Source organism: Cnephaeus nilssonii, assembly GCF_951640355.1.
Source record: "Cnephaeus nilssonii genome assembly, chromosome: 4".
Lineage (NCBI taxonomy): Eukaryota > Metazoa > Chordata > Mammalia > Chiroptera > Vespertilionidae > Cnephaeus > Cnephaeus nilssonii.
The window spans coordinates 75809270-75824732 of record NC_137075.1 but is presented as its reverse complement, the minus strand read 5'-3'; the positions used below and the strand labels follow the sequence as shown (position 1 = coordinate 75824732).

Sequence of the window (15463 nt, the reverse complement as noted above, 5' to 3'; positions counted from 1 at the left end):
TTCTCCTACCGGTACCACCCACTCCAGGAAAATTGACTTATTGGTTAATCATCCTCAGGATTTAGCTCCAGAGAAGGCACTCAATACACATCAGGTGACTCTCACACATCAACCTGCCCTTCACCAACTGCATTGTTTCATTAAGTGAAGTGCCCGACTCAAAGCTTGCTATTTCTCACCATTTTAATCTGGGGTTATACACAAATCCTCATCTCTCAGAGCCAGGAAATACGTGGATGAGGCAGGGAGTTTCAGAAACACAGAGCCTGGAAATGCCCGTTGTCTTCCAACTACTGTGCTTTCCTTATCTAGTCTTTAGAGAAACAGAGGGGGAAAAACAGCCCAATCCTACTTCTAATCATTATTATGTCTGCCACTTTCTTTAACCTCTTAGCATTAGGAGCACAAATGCCAACTGGAATCTATTATCAGGGTGAAAACTCAATGGCAGGAGACCAAACCAGGTACCTCTCAAGAAGTCTAGAAATAGTGTTATTGAAATCTAGTTTTCTCCCATTTACTGGTTCCCTCTCCCACATCTTGACATCTAGCAAAGTGGGCACTGAAAAAGCAAAATTCACTCTAATGTCTATTGAAATAACGACAGTGAAGAAAGAAGAGGATGTCTAATTTATCCTTCCTCTCAGATCTTTCAGGTCAAATGCCCAATCGTTCATGCTTCCCCTCCCAGCAGACCCACTGCAGCTTCTCTTCAGGGTAGTGGGGATGACTAGAGGACTAACCTACCATCTTTCTTTTCTAGCTGGTTTGTTTAATAGTTTGTGAGGAAACTGATGATTCCTTTTGTCTTTAATTCCACTACTTAGCACATGTTCCTTTAAATCTGTGTTTTTATTAAACCACTCCATCCGTGTACTCCAAATGCAGGAGGGCCTCAACTTTCAAGGATCCGAAGGAAGTGCATCCTGATGACCATACACAATGCAACTTTAATCTGTGTGTGTGTGTGTGTGTGTGTGTGTGTGTTCGGTGAAAGAATTCCTTTCTGGGGAGAGAAGCAGGAAGGTGATCCAATGAGGATATTCAAACCAAATAAAGGGACTGCATGAAAAGTATGGGCTGAATTTTCAGTCACTTGTGCTAGATGTCTTCAAAATCAGTACTCTGCACAAATCACAAAAGCTGAATTGCAACCAGGTTGGGTGAGATTCTGGAATGATTTAATTGAATCAAACAAACTCAGCCGCAGAGAAAAAAATTCACCTTCTCCAAAGTAAACCTTGAAAGATGCAGAGATGTAATGTGAAGACTACAAAGCCTGTACTTAAGCCTTGGCTTTAAAGATCAGAAATGAAAGGAGGAAAAATTAGGTGCAGTCGTCAAATCCTGATCTTTGCCGCAAAGATCTGATGTCACTACAGCTAACAGGGTCTAGCCCCATTCACTTACTTGGCAAACTCAGAAGCTCAAAGAGGAGAAAAAGCATGTTCTAGATACTGTGCGGACTGGTTCAGTGCCACAGCTCCCTGTGAAGAGCTTCAGTTAAAGGTCCCTGCCTGTGCTGATAAGATTGCTGTCGACATACTACAGAGATACACCATTTTGTTTTCTCCTCTCTGAAGACCTACTCCTCGCTTTTCCCAGGGTTTAAAAATCATGTTAACAATAAGCAAATACAGCATGGCCAGATGCCTTTCATGGTCAGATGGTTCATTGTTTAAAAAGCTTCAATTTAAAATCCAAAAGATTGTTAACAGATGCAGTTTCTGGCTGGAGACTGGGAAAAACCTCACTTAAACAAAAGAGTATGTTGTGATTGGAAGTAAAAAGGGAATTACCTTTAAAGATAAGAACCACAAACATTTCCTATTTGAAAATACACCCCCTCCCACCAAGCCCCACCAACAGGACCTTTTTGGGGACCTTTCATGACAGTTAAAGAATGTGACAGTGGATGGCTGCATATGACAAACCATGGCTGATCAACCAGTCCAGTTGTTCCTACAGATCTGTTTGGACTTTCAACAAGACCACAACATCCATCTCTTGCTCTCCCCCAGATTACTCAATTAGGCAAAATTCCAATTAGTTTCTTTCCAATTCTTTTAGACCCAGAAATACTTATGCTGCTTTCATTTTGGCTCTGGAAATAGGTTTTTCAACCAGAGACTTAGATAGAGAAGTTTGAGAAATGAACACAGAGCTTGATAAGCAGATAGCCACTGCTGGGACTCTAGTCACTCTTGGATGGAAAAGAGCCACTTGGCTGAGAAAGATCTGGCCTCCTCTTCAGTTCCCAGTCCTGTGCTCTTTTAAACAGAAAGCCTGCCTTTCACCAACTCCTGTGTCTGTTTCTGTTGGCTTTTGTTGGCCTTTAACCGGTGGCCTCACTATGTGTGAGAAGGTCTGTAATGCCCTGGGTTCTAATCTTGAAAGATGGGAAATGTGAAGGAGCCAAGGGTGGATTGCTTTCCCTTAGCCTTTGGTTTGGCTTGCTAGTGACAAGCCTGATTTGCAAAGGCTACATAAGATGGTTCAAGGAAAAAAATCGATCCTCCGTATTAAGGACGGCCACCACGGCTCCATTCTGAGATGGCCAACCTGTCCCTCAGGAGAGCATATTCTCGGAAGAGAGGTAAACATCGTGCCATTCTGTGCTTAGGTGCTTGTGTTCTCTCACTAGTTGTGTTATTTCCTGATTTATTAAGTGCTCAAAAAGGCCCATTTTAGACCAAAGGCATAGTTTAGTTTTAGCAGTGTGAGAAGCTCTAATCAGCATCCTTAGTCAAGCACTGCTACTATCCATTTTAAAGTGAGGCAGATCTATATGCCCACGGGACTCCCCAAAGAGTTAAAACGCCTTTCCCCCTCAGGGGCGCCACTGCTGAGTCACATAAGCAATCCAAGCTGCTGGGATGAAGCCAGCAGGAGAACTGTACTCTCAAAGATCTGTGCAATGTGGCCAGGTACGCGCAGGAGGGGGCCATCCATCCATCAAGAGTGGGATTTTGAGCCAGTGGCCACATCCATATCCACACTGCAAAAACCCCTGGAAAGTGAAAAATGAGCAGCAGCTGTGAGCCCGAGGTCATTACTATTCTCTAGGGTTTGCCTTTTCTAATCTAAGGGGCAGTAGTTTCCATGATTAACTTTCAATTGCCGTCAAGGGTGTAATAAAATCTGGGAAAGAAGAAAACTTTTCCCTCGGTGAGCTGCTCCCATTTGCCTGCCCTTTCCTTTCCTCCAGTGCATATTTCAATCCCAGCTTCATATTGCTTCCTAATTTTGAGAAAAAATCTGCTTTCAGATGAGCCAAAATAGACAATGTCCTCTGTGTACACAGGCACTTGAGGACTTTTTGTTCTCAGTTCCAGGGGCCAGGTCTTTAAGACAGCTGTGTGAAAAGTTCCCTTTTCCAAAGACCTCACTATACATCACTTGCAGAACTACGCACATTATATTTCATTTTAAAATTCTCTCCGTGTTTTCTTTGCTTCCTGAGTCATGGCAATCAGTTCAACAGAAGAGAAGTTTTCTAGTTGGTAAGATGTGTACAAAGAGAAAGACGAGAAGGGGACAGATTCATTCACAAACACATCTTCCTGGTTATGACTGATCGGGAACCTTTAGGCTGCGCTTGGTCTGATCTGATAGTGGCTTGAAGATCACACGGAAAAGTTACAGCTGGACATGTCTCTCAGCAAGGGCCCCGGAACCAAACCCCACACATAGTATAACTGCTCAGGTGGAAAATTAAATGCACTTCAAATGTTGACAGTTCAGTTTAAAGTAATGATAACTTGTGGTTCACTCATCAATGGTACATTCATTTCAAAGTATCAGAAGCTGAATTATGGAGAGGAGTAAAACATGGTGCCAAAACATCGAGTCTGGTTGCAGAGGGGCACCAGCAGATGCATGCAGGAGAACGGCTCTGGAGGGTGGCATGCCAGTTACACAGGCAGCAAAGAGGAGACAGGTGCTGAGAGACAGCACGTGGACAAATGGAGGCCCCAATCACCTGAGAAAAGGCTTCCCTGACTGATACCATGTCACCTGAGAAAAGGCTTCCCTGACTGATACCATGTCTTGAAAAGATACTGGATTGTTGTAGTTTGCTCTTATTTCCCTGGGACAACAGTGAGTAATCAGCGTGTCCACTGCCTGTTAGACAGAAGTAACGTTCCTCCTGGGTGCTATCCCTGCCCTTCCTCTTACCCCAGCTTGATTCAAGTCTCCATTGGAACAGAAGGGAAAGTGGCTAAAGATGGCCATGAGCAGGTTCCAAAAATGGAATAGGAATAGTCTAAGAATCTGCCAGGGTTTAAAGGATGGCAGACTGAACTTGACTGCAGGAGCTCCAGTCCTCAGGGCGATGCCTACACCATGGATGCTAGGAAATAAGAGCTTTAGGGGTTTTGCTGCCAATATCCACTCTCCACTTCTCTGAAGGTAAAAGATCCCCCAGCTTTTAAGTGGGAGTGACCACGCAGAATAAGGACTGTGTTCCTTGCAGTGAGGTGTGGCCATTTGCTAACAGTGGAAGGTGAGGGGAATTCGAGTGCATAACTCCAGGGCATGTCCCTAAGAGCATAGGGGGGAAGTTTTTCCTTCTTCCCCTTTCCTCCAGTCTTAGTTAGGAATGTGAAATGGCTGGAGAGCCACCACGAGGACAAGGCCTTAGAGATGGTGAAATGAAAAGTTGTTAGAAGGTGGTCATAGAGGATGTGACCCCACAATACTAGCCCTAACCTACCTATATATAAACTTTTACATAAAGAGTGGGGCGGGGGGTGGGGGGGACTTTGTCATTGTGTAAGCCAATGTTATTTTGGGTCTCAGTTGTACAGGATTATGAGTTAACGGTTATAGGTACAAGGTAGGAAAGTGGTGTCCAGCGAAATGCTGATAAAAACAATATCCAAGGAATTGTCCCTGTGCTGAAGGTAGCACCAAGGCCACAGCAGAACGTGGTCAATCTGGTTTGCACATTATAAACAGGTGGTGACGCAGGAGAGCAAAGGGAATTAAAAATGATAATTTTCCAGTTAACCATATATTCAAGGTATATCTTACCTTTTTCTTGCTACAGTATATTTGCCATTTTTTCTCAGCTGGAAGTGCAAACATGGCCTCCCTGTGTTTGTCTGTGAGGTCAAGTTCATCCTGAGAAGAAAAATAATAATTAGTATTTCAGAAATAATTTGTTATCCGTACAAGAAAGTTATCAGCATCACCAGGGAGATGAAAAAAAAAAAAATCAACACGCATTTAAATGAACTCAGAAAAGACCAGGAAGCTAAGTTAAGGTGCATGTTACCACTATCAAGAAAGCACATCCTGGCACCGAGCTTGGCACCGAGCACAGCACAAAGGATGAGGCACTGCACTTACTGAAGGGTACGGGGAAGTGGGCAGAAGATGGACTAAAGTATCCTGAACCACGTGCACTGCTGCGAGGGTCCATTGATCAGTAAAGGCAATAGGTGCTAGCGTTTGGAAGGATTAATCATGTTACAGATCAGGGTTTGCTAGGGATGGCTCCATAAACACTGAGTATCAGGCTGGGCCCTGAGGGATTTGGACGTGATAAGAGGAGAGAAAGAACAGAATCAAAGGCTGGGGTAGGGTCACATACTTGGTGTGTTTGGGGGACACATTACAGCTTGGCTGAAACACTAGGATTATGCAAAGCATCATCACACAAAAGCTTTGAGAGGTAGAGAAACCAGTTTGTGGAAAGTCTTAAATGCCAGGCTAAGAGGTTAATTGTCCTGACAAAGGAGAGCCCATGAAGGTTCTGAGCAAGGGAGTGACATCTTCATCACCATAAATTCCACTGACATTTATTCAGTACCTTTCGTGCCAAGCATGGTGCAAGCATGTTCTCATTTCACAGCAACCCTAAGAGTTCCACTCATCATCACATCCTCATTGTAATAATAATCCCTGTTTAATACAGTTGAAAGAACTTGAGGCAGAAGACTGGGTAAGTAATTTGCTCAAGACCACACACCTGGTAAAGGAATGGCTGGGTTTTCAGCCCAGAGCTGTCTAACTCCAGAGCCCAGACTCTTGGCCTCTCAGACCAGTGTCTGGAAACATTAACTTCACAGTGGTGTGCAGCTTAGATTGGACACTGAGGAAAGGCAATTTATAAACATCCATAACTAATGAATAACAACAATGGGATAATGAATATAAAGTGCTTAGAGGAAAGTTCTTGGCAGTTGATAACTCAATCCACAGTCGGTATTGAGCATTTGGCCCATTGTTATTCTACAGGGAAACTTATCTAGTTGAACGTGGCATGTTGGTGGGCGTAAGACTTATAAAAAGATGCTATAAAGTAAATCACAATTAGGCTTAGATCCTTGAGGAGTATAAACAGTCCCCATTCTGAATGCCTTTGGTGTATATAGGCAATTCTGCCATGCATGAACACTGACTTCCTATCTCATACTCCTACCCCATTTCATCATCAAGTCCTATTATTTCTTCCTTGAAAAGTCTCATGATTTTCCTTTTTTCGTTTCCAATGAAACCACCCAAACTTATGTTCTAATAACCCCTCCCTCGGCTTTTGGCAATAGCCTCCACATGTTCCTCCTTGCCCTGCACTCCTTCCCACAGCAAGGCTAGAACTCATTAAGGAATGAATTCTCAAACTTGAGCCAGCACCAGCATCACCCAGAGGACTCCTTGCCGCACTGATCGCCCAGTGTTTAGGACTGAGCAGGTGGGAGGAAGTATAAGAATTTTCATTTCTAATAAGTTTCCAAGTGTTGCCGCTGCAGCTAGTCCGGGGACCACACTTTAAAACCACCACCTTAAAAACACAGCACCTGTGCTGTTTTGAGCTCCCAATTCAAAAACTTCATTCGTTCCACACTACCTACAAAATGAATCATGCATTCCTCAGCCGGCCCTGAAGGTCTTCCATGTATAACCCCATGTACTTTGCCAGGCTTGCTTCTGGTTATCCCCTGATGCTCTGTCTTGTTAACACCCATACATACCACCAAGGCCTAGCCACTCGGGGCCTGATACATGCCGGCTACCCAGGGAAGTTCTTAGTCTCATTAAACTTCTACTTCCTCATCTCCAGGGTGGGCATATCATTTCTCTTGTAGGGCTTTTGTGAGGATTAGAAACACCAATTAAGCATGTAGCAATGCCTGAGAAGCGGGGCGGGGGGGGGGGGGCGGGCGAGGAGGAAGGGGTCGGCAGTGGGGGCAACTGTACTAACTGTACAGTTGTTATTTCTCTTAACATTTAAACAAATCTTCTTTAACAGGGTAAACAGCCCTGGCTGGTGTGGTTCAGTTGGTTGGAGCATCATCTCATACACCAAAAGGTGGCAGGTTCCATTCCTGGTCAGGGCACATACCCAGTGGGTATGTGTGTGTCGGGGGTTGGGGGTGGGGGGATGATAGATGTTTCTTTCTCTCTCTCTCTCCTCCCTCTGTTCATTTCTCTGGAATCAATAATACTAACAAAACAAAAAAAAGGTAACAGTTAAGTCACTAAAACACACCCACATGCTATTATATACTAACTACAAAAAAGCTAGTTAAGAATTTTTAACAATGAACAACGAGGGAAAGAACAATATTTAGAGAAAGTTCCATTATGAGGGAACATGCTAAAAATGTTACAATTTTGGCATGCAACTATTATATATGTGAAGTAATTATTTTTCTTCCTTTCTTTCTTTTTTAATTTCCTGTAAGTCACACACCTGCTTTCATCTATTGATGAATGGAGGAAAATAATGGTGACATAAATCACTTCCCAACAATTAGGATTACTTGGGGGTAAGAGGGTCAGGTTAGTTATTCTAACAGCTTGATAATCTCATGCCTAGTTTGGGGAAAGGTTTGTGATTTGTAAGAGAGCGAACAGTGTTATTAATGTTGCATCCTTTACTATACTACGGCACTGTGTTTTTGCTAACTGAGCTGAGGTGTGAAGAAATGTGAATCCTAAAATCTAAATATTCAGAGCAAAGGGTATTAATATTACCACATTTTGCTGTTATAGGTAGAAAACTTCTGCTTTTGCAGTGACACAGAAATGACCCATTTAGAATTGAGAGAGCACAGTTGAACAAGGACTTAGGAGCAGATGGTTTCATGCAAGAAGTGAATTTCCATAAAATAAATTAAAAATTGCTATAGGGTCTCTGGATATAATTTTAGATTACAGTAAAAAAAAGGGAAGGAATTAATGGATACTGGTAACAGTAACGACTAGCAATTAGAGAGCACATTCTATGTACTTAGTATTAGAATTTTATATGAATTAATTTAGTTTATCCTCACAGCAATCCTATTAAGTGGGTAATATTACCTCATTTTCCAGGAAGCTGAATTCAGAGAGATTAAGTAGCTTGTTCAAGGTAACAAAGGTGGAGGAGGAACTTGAGTCTAGACTGTCTGGTTACAGAGCCCACATTCTTAAGCACCAGAGCCTGTTCATTCTATCGATCATTCAACAGTTAGGCAGAATCACGACGCAGATACAAAAATGAAAACGCATGCTGTCTGTTAGCAGATGGAGGAGGATTTTGTTGTCAGACATCCCTGAGTTCCAGGTCTGGCTCGATGGGTTGTGCAACCTTGAACAAGTGACTTAACGTATGAACTTCAATTTCTTCTCCTGAAAAATTAGTGATAGTATATGTCTGACAGTTATCTCAAGGATTCATTCATGCAACCAAAAAAGTATTTCTACTAAATGTCAGGCATTGTGCTAGATGTAGAGGACAAAATGGTATCACAGAGCTCAGATTCTTGAGCAGGCAGAAGGGAAATCAAATATGACATGATGATCACATGGGAAGCTGAGCTTCAAGGGCCCACTTATTTGGGGGAAAGGTGGGGCAGTGAGGGCTGTTCCAGGGAAGGAAAGTGAGAGCTGAGAGATGGCTAGGAATTAATAGGTTTTAAAAAAAGCACTGCAGGCAGTGAACAGTAGCCTTGAGGGCCACTATGAACTTTGGTTCTTTATCCTAAGAGCACTCAGAGGCCATTGGCAGATTCTGAGCAAGGAGAGTGACATAGATTAAATTAAATAATAACTGGGGGTGCCTAGGCACAATGCCCAGGATGCAATAATACCCCCACCCCTCCATTCCAAAACTTTCTGTGCTCTGACTCATTCCATTTTAGTAATATGGCTGAATCAAGCATGCAAGACTCAGAGATTATCACAGCCTTAGAGATCAATCAGCACTTACTTGCTGTCCTACCCATTCCAGGACCATGGCCAGACATTATAAAGAATACAAAAATGAACAACAGACCCTGATTTTATGGAATTTAGAATCTAGTTACGAAGACAAGATGACAGAAGGCTTCAACAGGTCCCTTTCTTTTCAGGATAAAGTCCAAATTCCTTAGCTGATAGGTCTAGACCCTTCATGATATGGCCTTGGCCAACCTGCCCCACCTCACCTCCTCTTCCTCCAACAGCACCACATTTTAGGACTTTTGATCACATGCCCACTTGTTTTAGGGACTGGCAGTTGATGAATGCAAAGATAAACAAAACAAATTTAGTGTCTGCCACTAAACGTTAGACTTGTATGGCCTATCTCCATTCATTGGCCATAGAATTTTTTTTTCATGTTATTAGATATTTTTTAAAGTTGGCTGAAGGAAAATGACTTAGCGAGTGATGAAAGGAGAAACACTTTTGCCAAGTATCATTCCTCTCCACAGAAAGTTCAAATTTCTGAAAAACCAACCGACAAAACCCTTCTTCTTAGAGAAGAAATTAATTATATTTGTCATATCTCTATAAAATTATTTGTAATATCTTAGAGGAAAGGCAATATATATATATATATCTTATTAAAAAGAAAGGAACTTGAAAAGAAGCCCAGCTGTAGGAACTAAAGTCCTAGGCTTCATCCCTAACACACCACATTATTAAGCCCTACCTAAAAGCTTTGGTACGAAGAAATCTCACTAGTCCTATGTCCTGGAGTAAGCAGGCAGCTCTATTGAGAAATCTACATAAATCAGAAAACAATTAGCACAGTACAAACAAATCTCAGGAAATGGACTGATTTGCTAGATAAAGCAAGGGAAGGAATTTTGAAATAATATACAATAAGGGTCTTGAATGAGTTGAAAACTTCTTTTCAGTGATGTGAACTAAATAAAACATTGGATTATTCTAAAACCTCCAAAGCAATATTAAAAGCATTCATTCTTTGAAAATCTACCAAATCAATAAATTTCAGTGAGCCAACAAGTTTCTAGCTACCAAGAGAAAGCTCTAATAAAGGAATTCAGGATTTCTATTTCCAATGAGTTAAGCTAATTCTTTACATACATACCAATACGTTCATAGGTGGGAGGCCCTGTAATTAATGCTGGGGGAATGGAGAAGAAAAATGAGGAGAGGGAGAAGCTAAGATAGGCCCTTGGAGTCACCTGACAATCAACTCATTGTTTTGTGTTTTTGGTGGTTTGAGTTTTATGTGTGTTTTACTTTTTAATGGTTCTTGACAAGGTAAGCATCTATCTGACTCAATGTAGAGAGCTCACAGAATTTCTGATCATATTATTACTCAGACAAGGCTAACTTCTCTCCTTCAAATTAAATATACCAAGTATTTACTTACAGCAAACAAGCCCTATTTGTCCATCCTAACCTGACCACATGCCAAAGTTTTCCCACATGCCCAGCAGGCAGCAACCCTCAGGTTTACCTCAAATACACCCACCACTAATTGGTAATGCCTGCCTTCTCCATCCAGATTTAACCCTCTCCTCCCATCCTACAACTCAACATTATCAGAAACAAGTCAAACATTTGAAGGGGCAAGTGACCAGACCTCAAGTCATATAACCTGGTGATAAATACAACATCAGGGGGAAAAGGCCAGGCAAGGCATATGGTGGGCTGAAGGGTGCCACTTTGGCAGTATGGGGAAAATGTACTATTAGGCTATGATAATTCATTAAATTTATGAACATCCAACCCCACCACAGCAAATGACCATCACATCCAGGAGTCGTGAATTGCCAACATAGCTCTTAAAATTTAACCACAATGACCCTGAGAACAGTATTTTATCTTCTCAGTGATAGTTTGGAATCTGAAAGTTAAATAAGATGTTTGTCATACTAAATAGAGGTACACTCCGTGAACTATTAGCTGCTCCTACCAGTCAAGAAAGACATAAATGGAAAACAACAGTTTTAAATTTCAAAAGGGATATGTACAGAGACCAAACCTTACAGGTTTTTAGCCTGTAATTTTTCTGCCAACATTCTTAGTCATTACACAAAATACCACAACATGACTCACCACCACCTACACAGTAATGCTCTGTGTCTGATAGACATGTCTTCCTTCAATATAGAAAAATAAAACTTGAGAAATCCCACAGGCAAAGGCTGACTAAATAGAAATAATTTTTGGTTTCTTACTACCAATGATTGGGTGTTTTATACTATTTTTCTTCCTGCTTTTAATAGTAGGCAATGCAAACTATACCCAATTTGTTAGACAAAGTCTGCTGCTAACCCTGTAGGCTTCTTATTTAGCTTCTTTGTGTATTTCAACTAGAAACTCATCAGAGTAACTTTAACTTTTAATTAGTCTGCCTTGCCAGCAGTTTTCTAGTAATCTAAAATAAGTGTTCTAAATATATGTTAAAATCATCTTTCAATATCCACCCAGTCACCCCAATTTCCAGTTTTTACACCTACAATCTAGTACAGCTTCTGTTGACAAGGCTTAATTGAGAGGATTTCTAAGCAGTGCTTTCCTAATTAAATGGAGGGACTTTGTCTCCTGGGACACAGACCCAGCTGTAAAGTGACAGATGAGAAATCATCGGTAGGCAATTGTGAAGCCAACTCCACACACACCCCCTGCCTCAGTGACACCAGCACTGCTCTTGCCAGCCCCTCCACACCTGCTCAGCAGGCCCTCCAGAGGCTTGTTTGGCAGCTTAGGTGACATCTTTTTGTTTTAATCGTGTCAAAAGATATCTAGTACAATGAGTCTCCTCCCACATTGATCTATTTATTTATTTTACCATGTAATATATGGTAGAGATATTGTTAAGGACAGAAAATATTTCTTCAACATTGTCACTCATCCTTTTAATCTGCCAGCCACTTTGGTGCTCCCATAGTAAGTGACCTTCAAATGAAGATGAGCAAAGAGAATGACAATAGGTGATGGGGTGCAGGAAGAATGCAGGGACCAGCCTCAATCTGTCACTTTTACTTTGATAATAATCCAAAATACAAACCCAACTGCTAAAATAAGCATGCATTCACTCAAATACTCACTGAGCATCTCATGTGCTATCCTTCAGTAATTAGTTATTCATTCATGCCATAAGCATTTCCTGAGCACTTACTCTGGGCCAGGCACTGCTCCAGGCCCTGGGAATCCTGACGGTATAATAGCCAAATACAAAGCCTGTGTGCCATTCTACTCTCTGAAGATGCAAGGGTGCATATTCACAGTGAATTTAACATAATGTGTGTCCCCAGGGGAACAAACTCAAACTGTCTGATTGTTTAGATGATGGCAAAGGACAGCTGACTTTTTCTTCTACATCCAAGAAATGCCCATCTTTCCTGAAAACAACTAGAGTGAGCTTTCAGTCATTTGGTTTAGTTTAGTTCTTAAATGTTACACTGTGTAATGAAATAAACAACTAGCAGCTGTAGGATGTTTCTAGTGGATTTATTTAACATCAGATAAAAGGGAAAAATTCAACTTTCTCAGGGATCTGGTTTTAAAAACAACACCATATATATATCCATGAGCCAGAAAATCATAACTAAAAGATGAAGCTGGTACTGAGCTTCTATAATATGCATGAATAAACAGTTTTAAATTCCAGAGAAATTCTGGGAATTAAAGGTGGGGGAGGGGAGAATTCTAAGCACAGCAAATAAAAATCGTTGAGGAGATTTTAGAACTAAAATAGACCATCCACATATTGGTTATTTACCTTCCACAGGTGACATATGTTCTGTAAAAGCAAATGATGTTTAGATGGTTCCTAATGTATCAGTATATGTTCTCATGTCCAGTTATTTGTAGAAACTACCAGACTGTTCCAGCTGTTACTGAAACACATTTTCAAAATGACACTTGAAAGATTACCTAAACCACACTACTTATGGAGATCATTTTTTTTCTCCCAGTCTTTTAAATATACTGGTTTATATGGGGACATGTAGAGAGTTGGAAAGTCAGGACAGTATATTGACTCTGTGTAATTTGCACATAGTAGCCTGAGGATTAAGTTAAATAATCAGATTTTAAATTGTAGCCAAAAACTAAGTAGGTACATGCTGCGCAGAGTCTCTTTAAGACTCATAGTAATGAAATTCATCAGGACCAATGGGAAAACCATTTTCTTAATAACATTATTAAGTTCAGAGATGATTTTGCAGTGTTTGTATTTAAAAAAATAGTTTCTTTCCTCCATCTCTCCAAGCCCCCCCCCAACTTCAATCCCCGTAATTTAAATTAAGAAGTACCCAGAAATAAAGGTAATGATTGATAACAAAGTATGCAACATGCAGTCAAAATCTAAATTTAACAGCCTGTAGAAAAGAACAATTGGAATAATCTTAGTGCAATAAAATATAAATTTAGGACTACAAGGAATAAAATGGTTTTGGGGTTTTAACTTAAACTTGACTGCATTTGGTTAGTGAATCAGAGGACAAGAAAGAAGCTTAAGAAGCCATGTTGGCCATCTTACTGTCTCTAAGCAGACAGGACCTTAATCAGAACAAAGAAATGTGTGCTGCCCCCAGGGATGAAGGTCTACTGCCAACCTTACTTTGATTCTGAACCACCTATGTCAACAACAGCACCCTGTATCACAGCCATCAGTTGACCTCAGGGCCCAAGTAACTTATTTATCAAGTTTTGGGTTTGGGATCATTTTTCGTCATATTTAAATTGACTGTACATTGGCAGCAGCTCACATCGACTTCATAGGAATTTTAGCACTTAAGCCCATATCTACATTCCCACTTCCCTTTGTGATATACTGCATATTTCCATGCTGTTCTAAATATTTTTCTATGTACTCATCGAGTTGATTTATCCAAAAATGCCACAGTGTTAAGAGGAGATCTATCCAACATTTTTTTCTTCTCTGTCAACTAATCACGTCCTTTACCTAAACAGAATTTTTTCTTTTGACCTTTATAGGTTTATCAAATAAAAATAATTTGTAACCTCATAGAAATAGAACAATTTTCATATCAATTCCTTCATTAGACCCTGATTTTGAGCTTCCAAACAACAGAAACTTTGAGACTATTCTAGTTATATCTTTGAAGTCTGATTTCCTCTGCTTAATTGCTGAGCAATCCTTCACATTCTAATTAAGAAACAATAGATTTAAATTATGGCTCCTTACAACCAGTTTCTTTTTTCTTCAATCGGGTTAAAATTGTATGTTCTTGCTACCCAATCTTTTCATCTTTCTTGGAGACAGGGAACTGAATAGTAGCTCCTGTAGGAAACTTTCTATTCTTAAAAAAAAAACACGTATATTTTTATTTATTTCAGAGAGGAAGGGAGAGGGAGAAATAGATAGAAGGAAACATCAATGATGAGAGAGAATCATTGATTGGCTGCCTATTGTATGCCCCCCACTTGGGATCGAGCCCACAACCTGGGCATATGTCCTGACCAGGAAACCTCAACTTCCTGGTTCATAGGTCAACGCTCAACCACTGAGCCACACCAGCAAGGCAGAAACTTTTTATTCTTAATCATGGTCTTAGTATAAAAGGAAAGTGTTAAAAATAAAGAGATAAAAAGTATTGAAACTATTCATCAATTCTGGTGAAAACGGAGCTTTCTTTTTTATTTAAGAGAGCTTAAAATAGCCCTAGTAATAATAATAAAATATTATGTTGGCAGCCTGAGAAGATGGGTAACAATTCACATGGCTAGTAAAAGAACAAAATTTGTATGCTGGTAAATCCATGAGACTAATTTGGATTCCTGTAGCTTCTTTCATACCAAAGTGACTTCAGAATATGCTGAAAAAATGAAGAGATTACTGATGTAGGTCCCCAAGGGAGTTCACTTGGCACAGCTTACCTTGACTGTGAATTCATCTAACTCTGAAACATCAACTAAATTCTCTCATTCCTTCTATCTTCATTTCTCAAATTCTATGCTGGTTACAATGTTAAGAATGTCCTCAGTACTTAATAAAATGGGCCTACAGTAAGTAATTATATTTATGAAGATACAAATCTTGCCATCATCCTACAGTATCCATCATCACTACCTTCCTCATTGAGATTCTAACTTCTATTGACAATCCGCAGTAGTATAAATGGTATAAATAGTATTCATGACCAGTAAAGAATTTCTCAGTAAGTTTTTAAAAAATATTTTAACGTTTCCTGAAAGGCACAACACTCTATATTATTCCAGAACATGAGACCCATTGGCCAAATAAATGGCGGACTAAGAACTG

The 15463-nt window shown here is 40.5% G+C and overlaps 1 protein-coding gene across 8 annotated transcripts in view; it reads right to left on the bottom strand.

Annotated features, from left to right (window-relative positions):
• The window catches only part of DAAM1 (dishevelled associated activator of morphogenesis 1), a 159814-nt gene that overhangs the window by 73736 nt on the left and 70615 nt on the right, over positions 1–15463 (bottom strand). For all 8 annotated transcript variants that reach the window (XM_079769870.1, XM_079769874.1, XM_079769875.1 and 5 more), the window contains one exon: positions 5038–5127. In XM_079769870.1, the coding sequence (XP_079625996.1) occupies positions 5038–5127 (90 nt within the window). The remainder of the gene's footprint in view (positions 1–5037; positions 5128–15463) is intronic.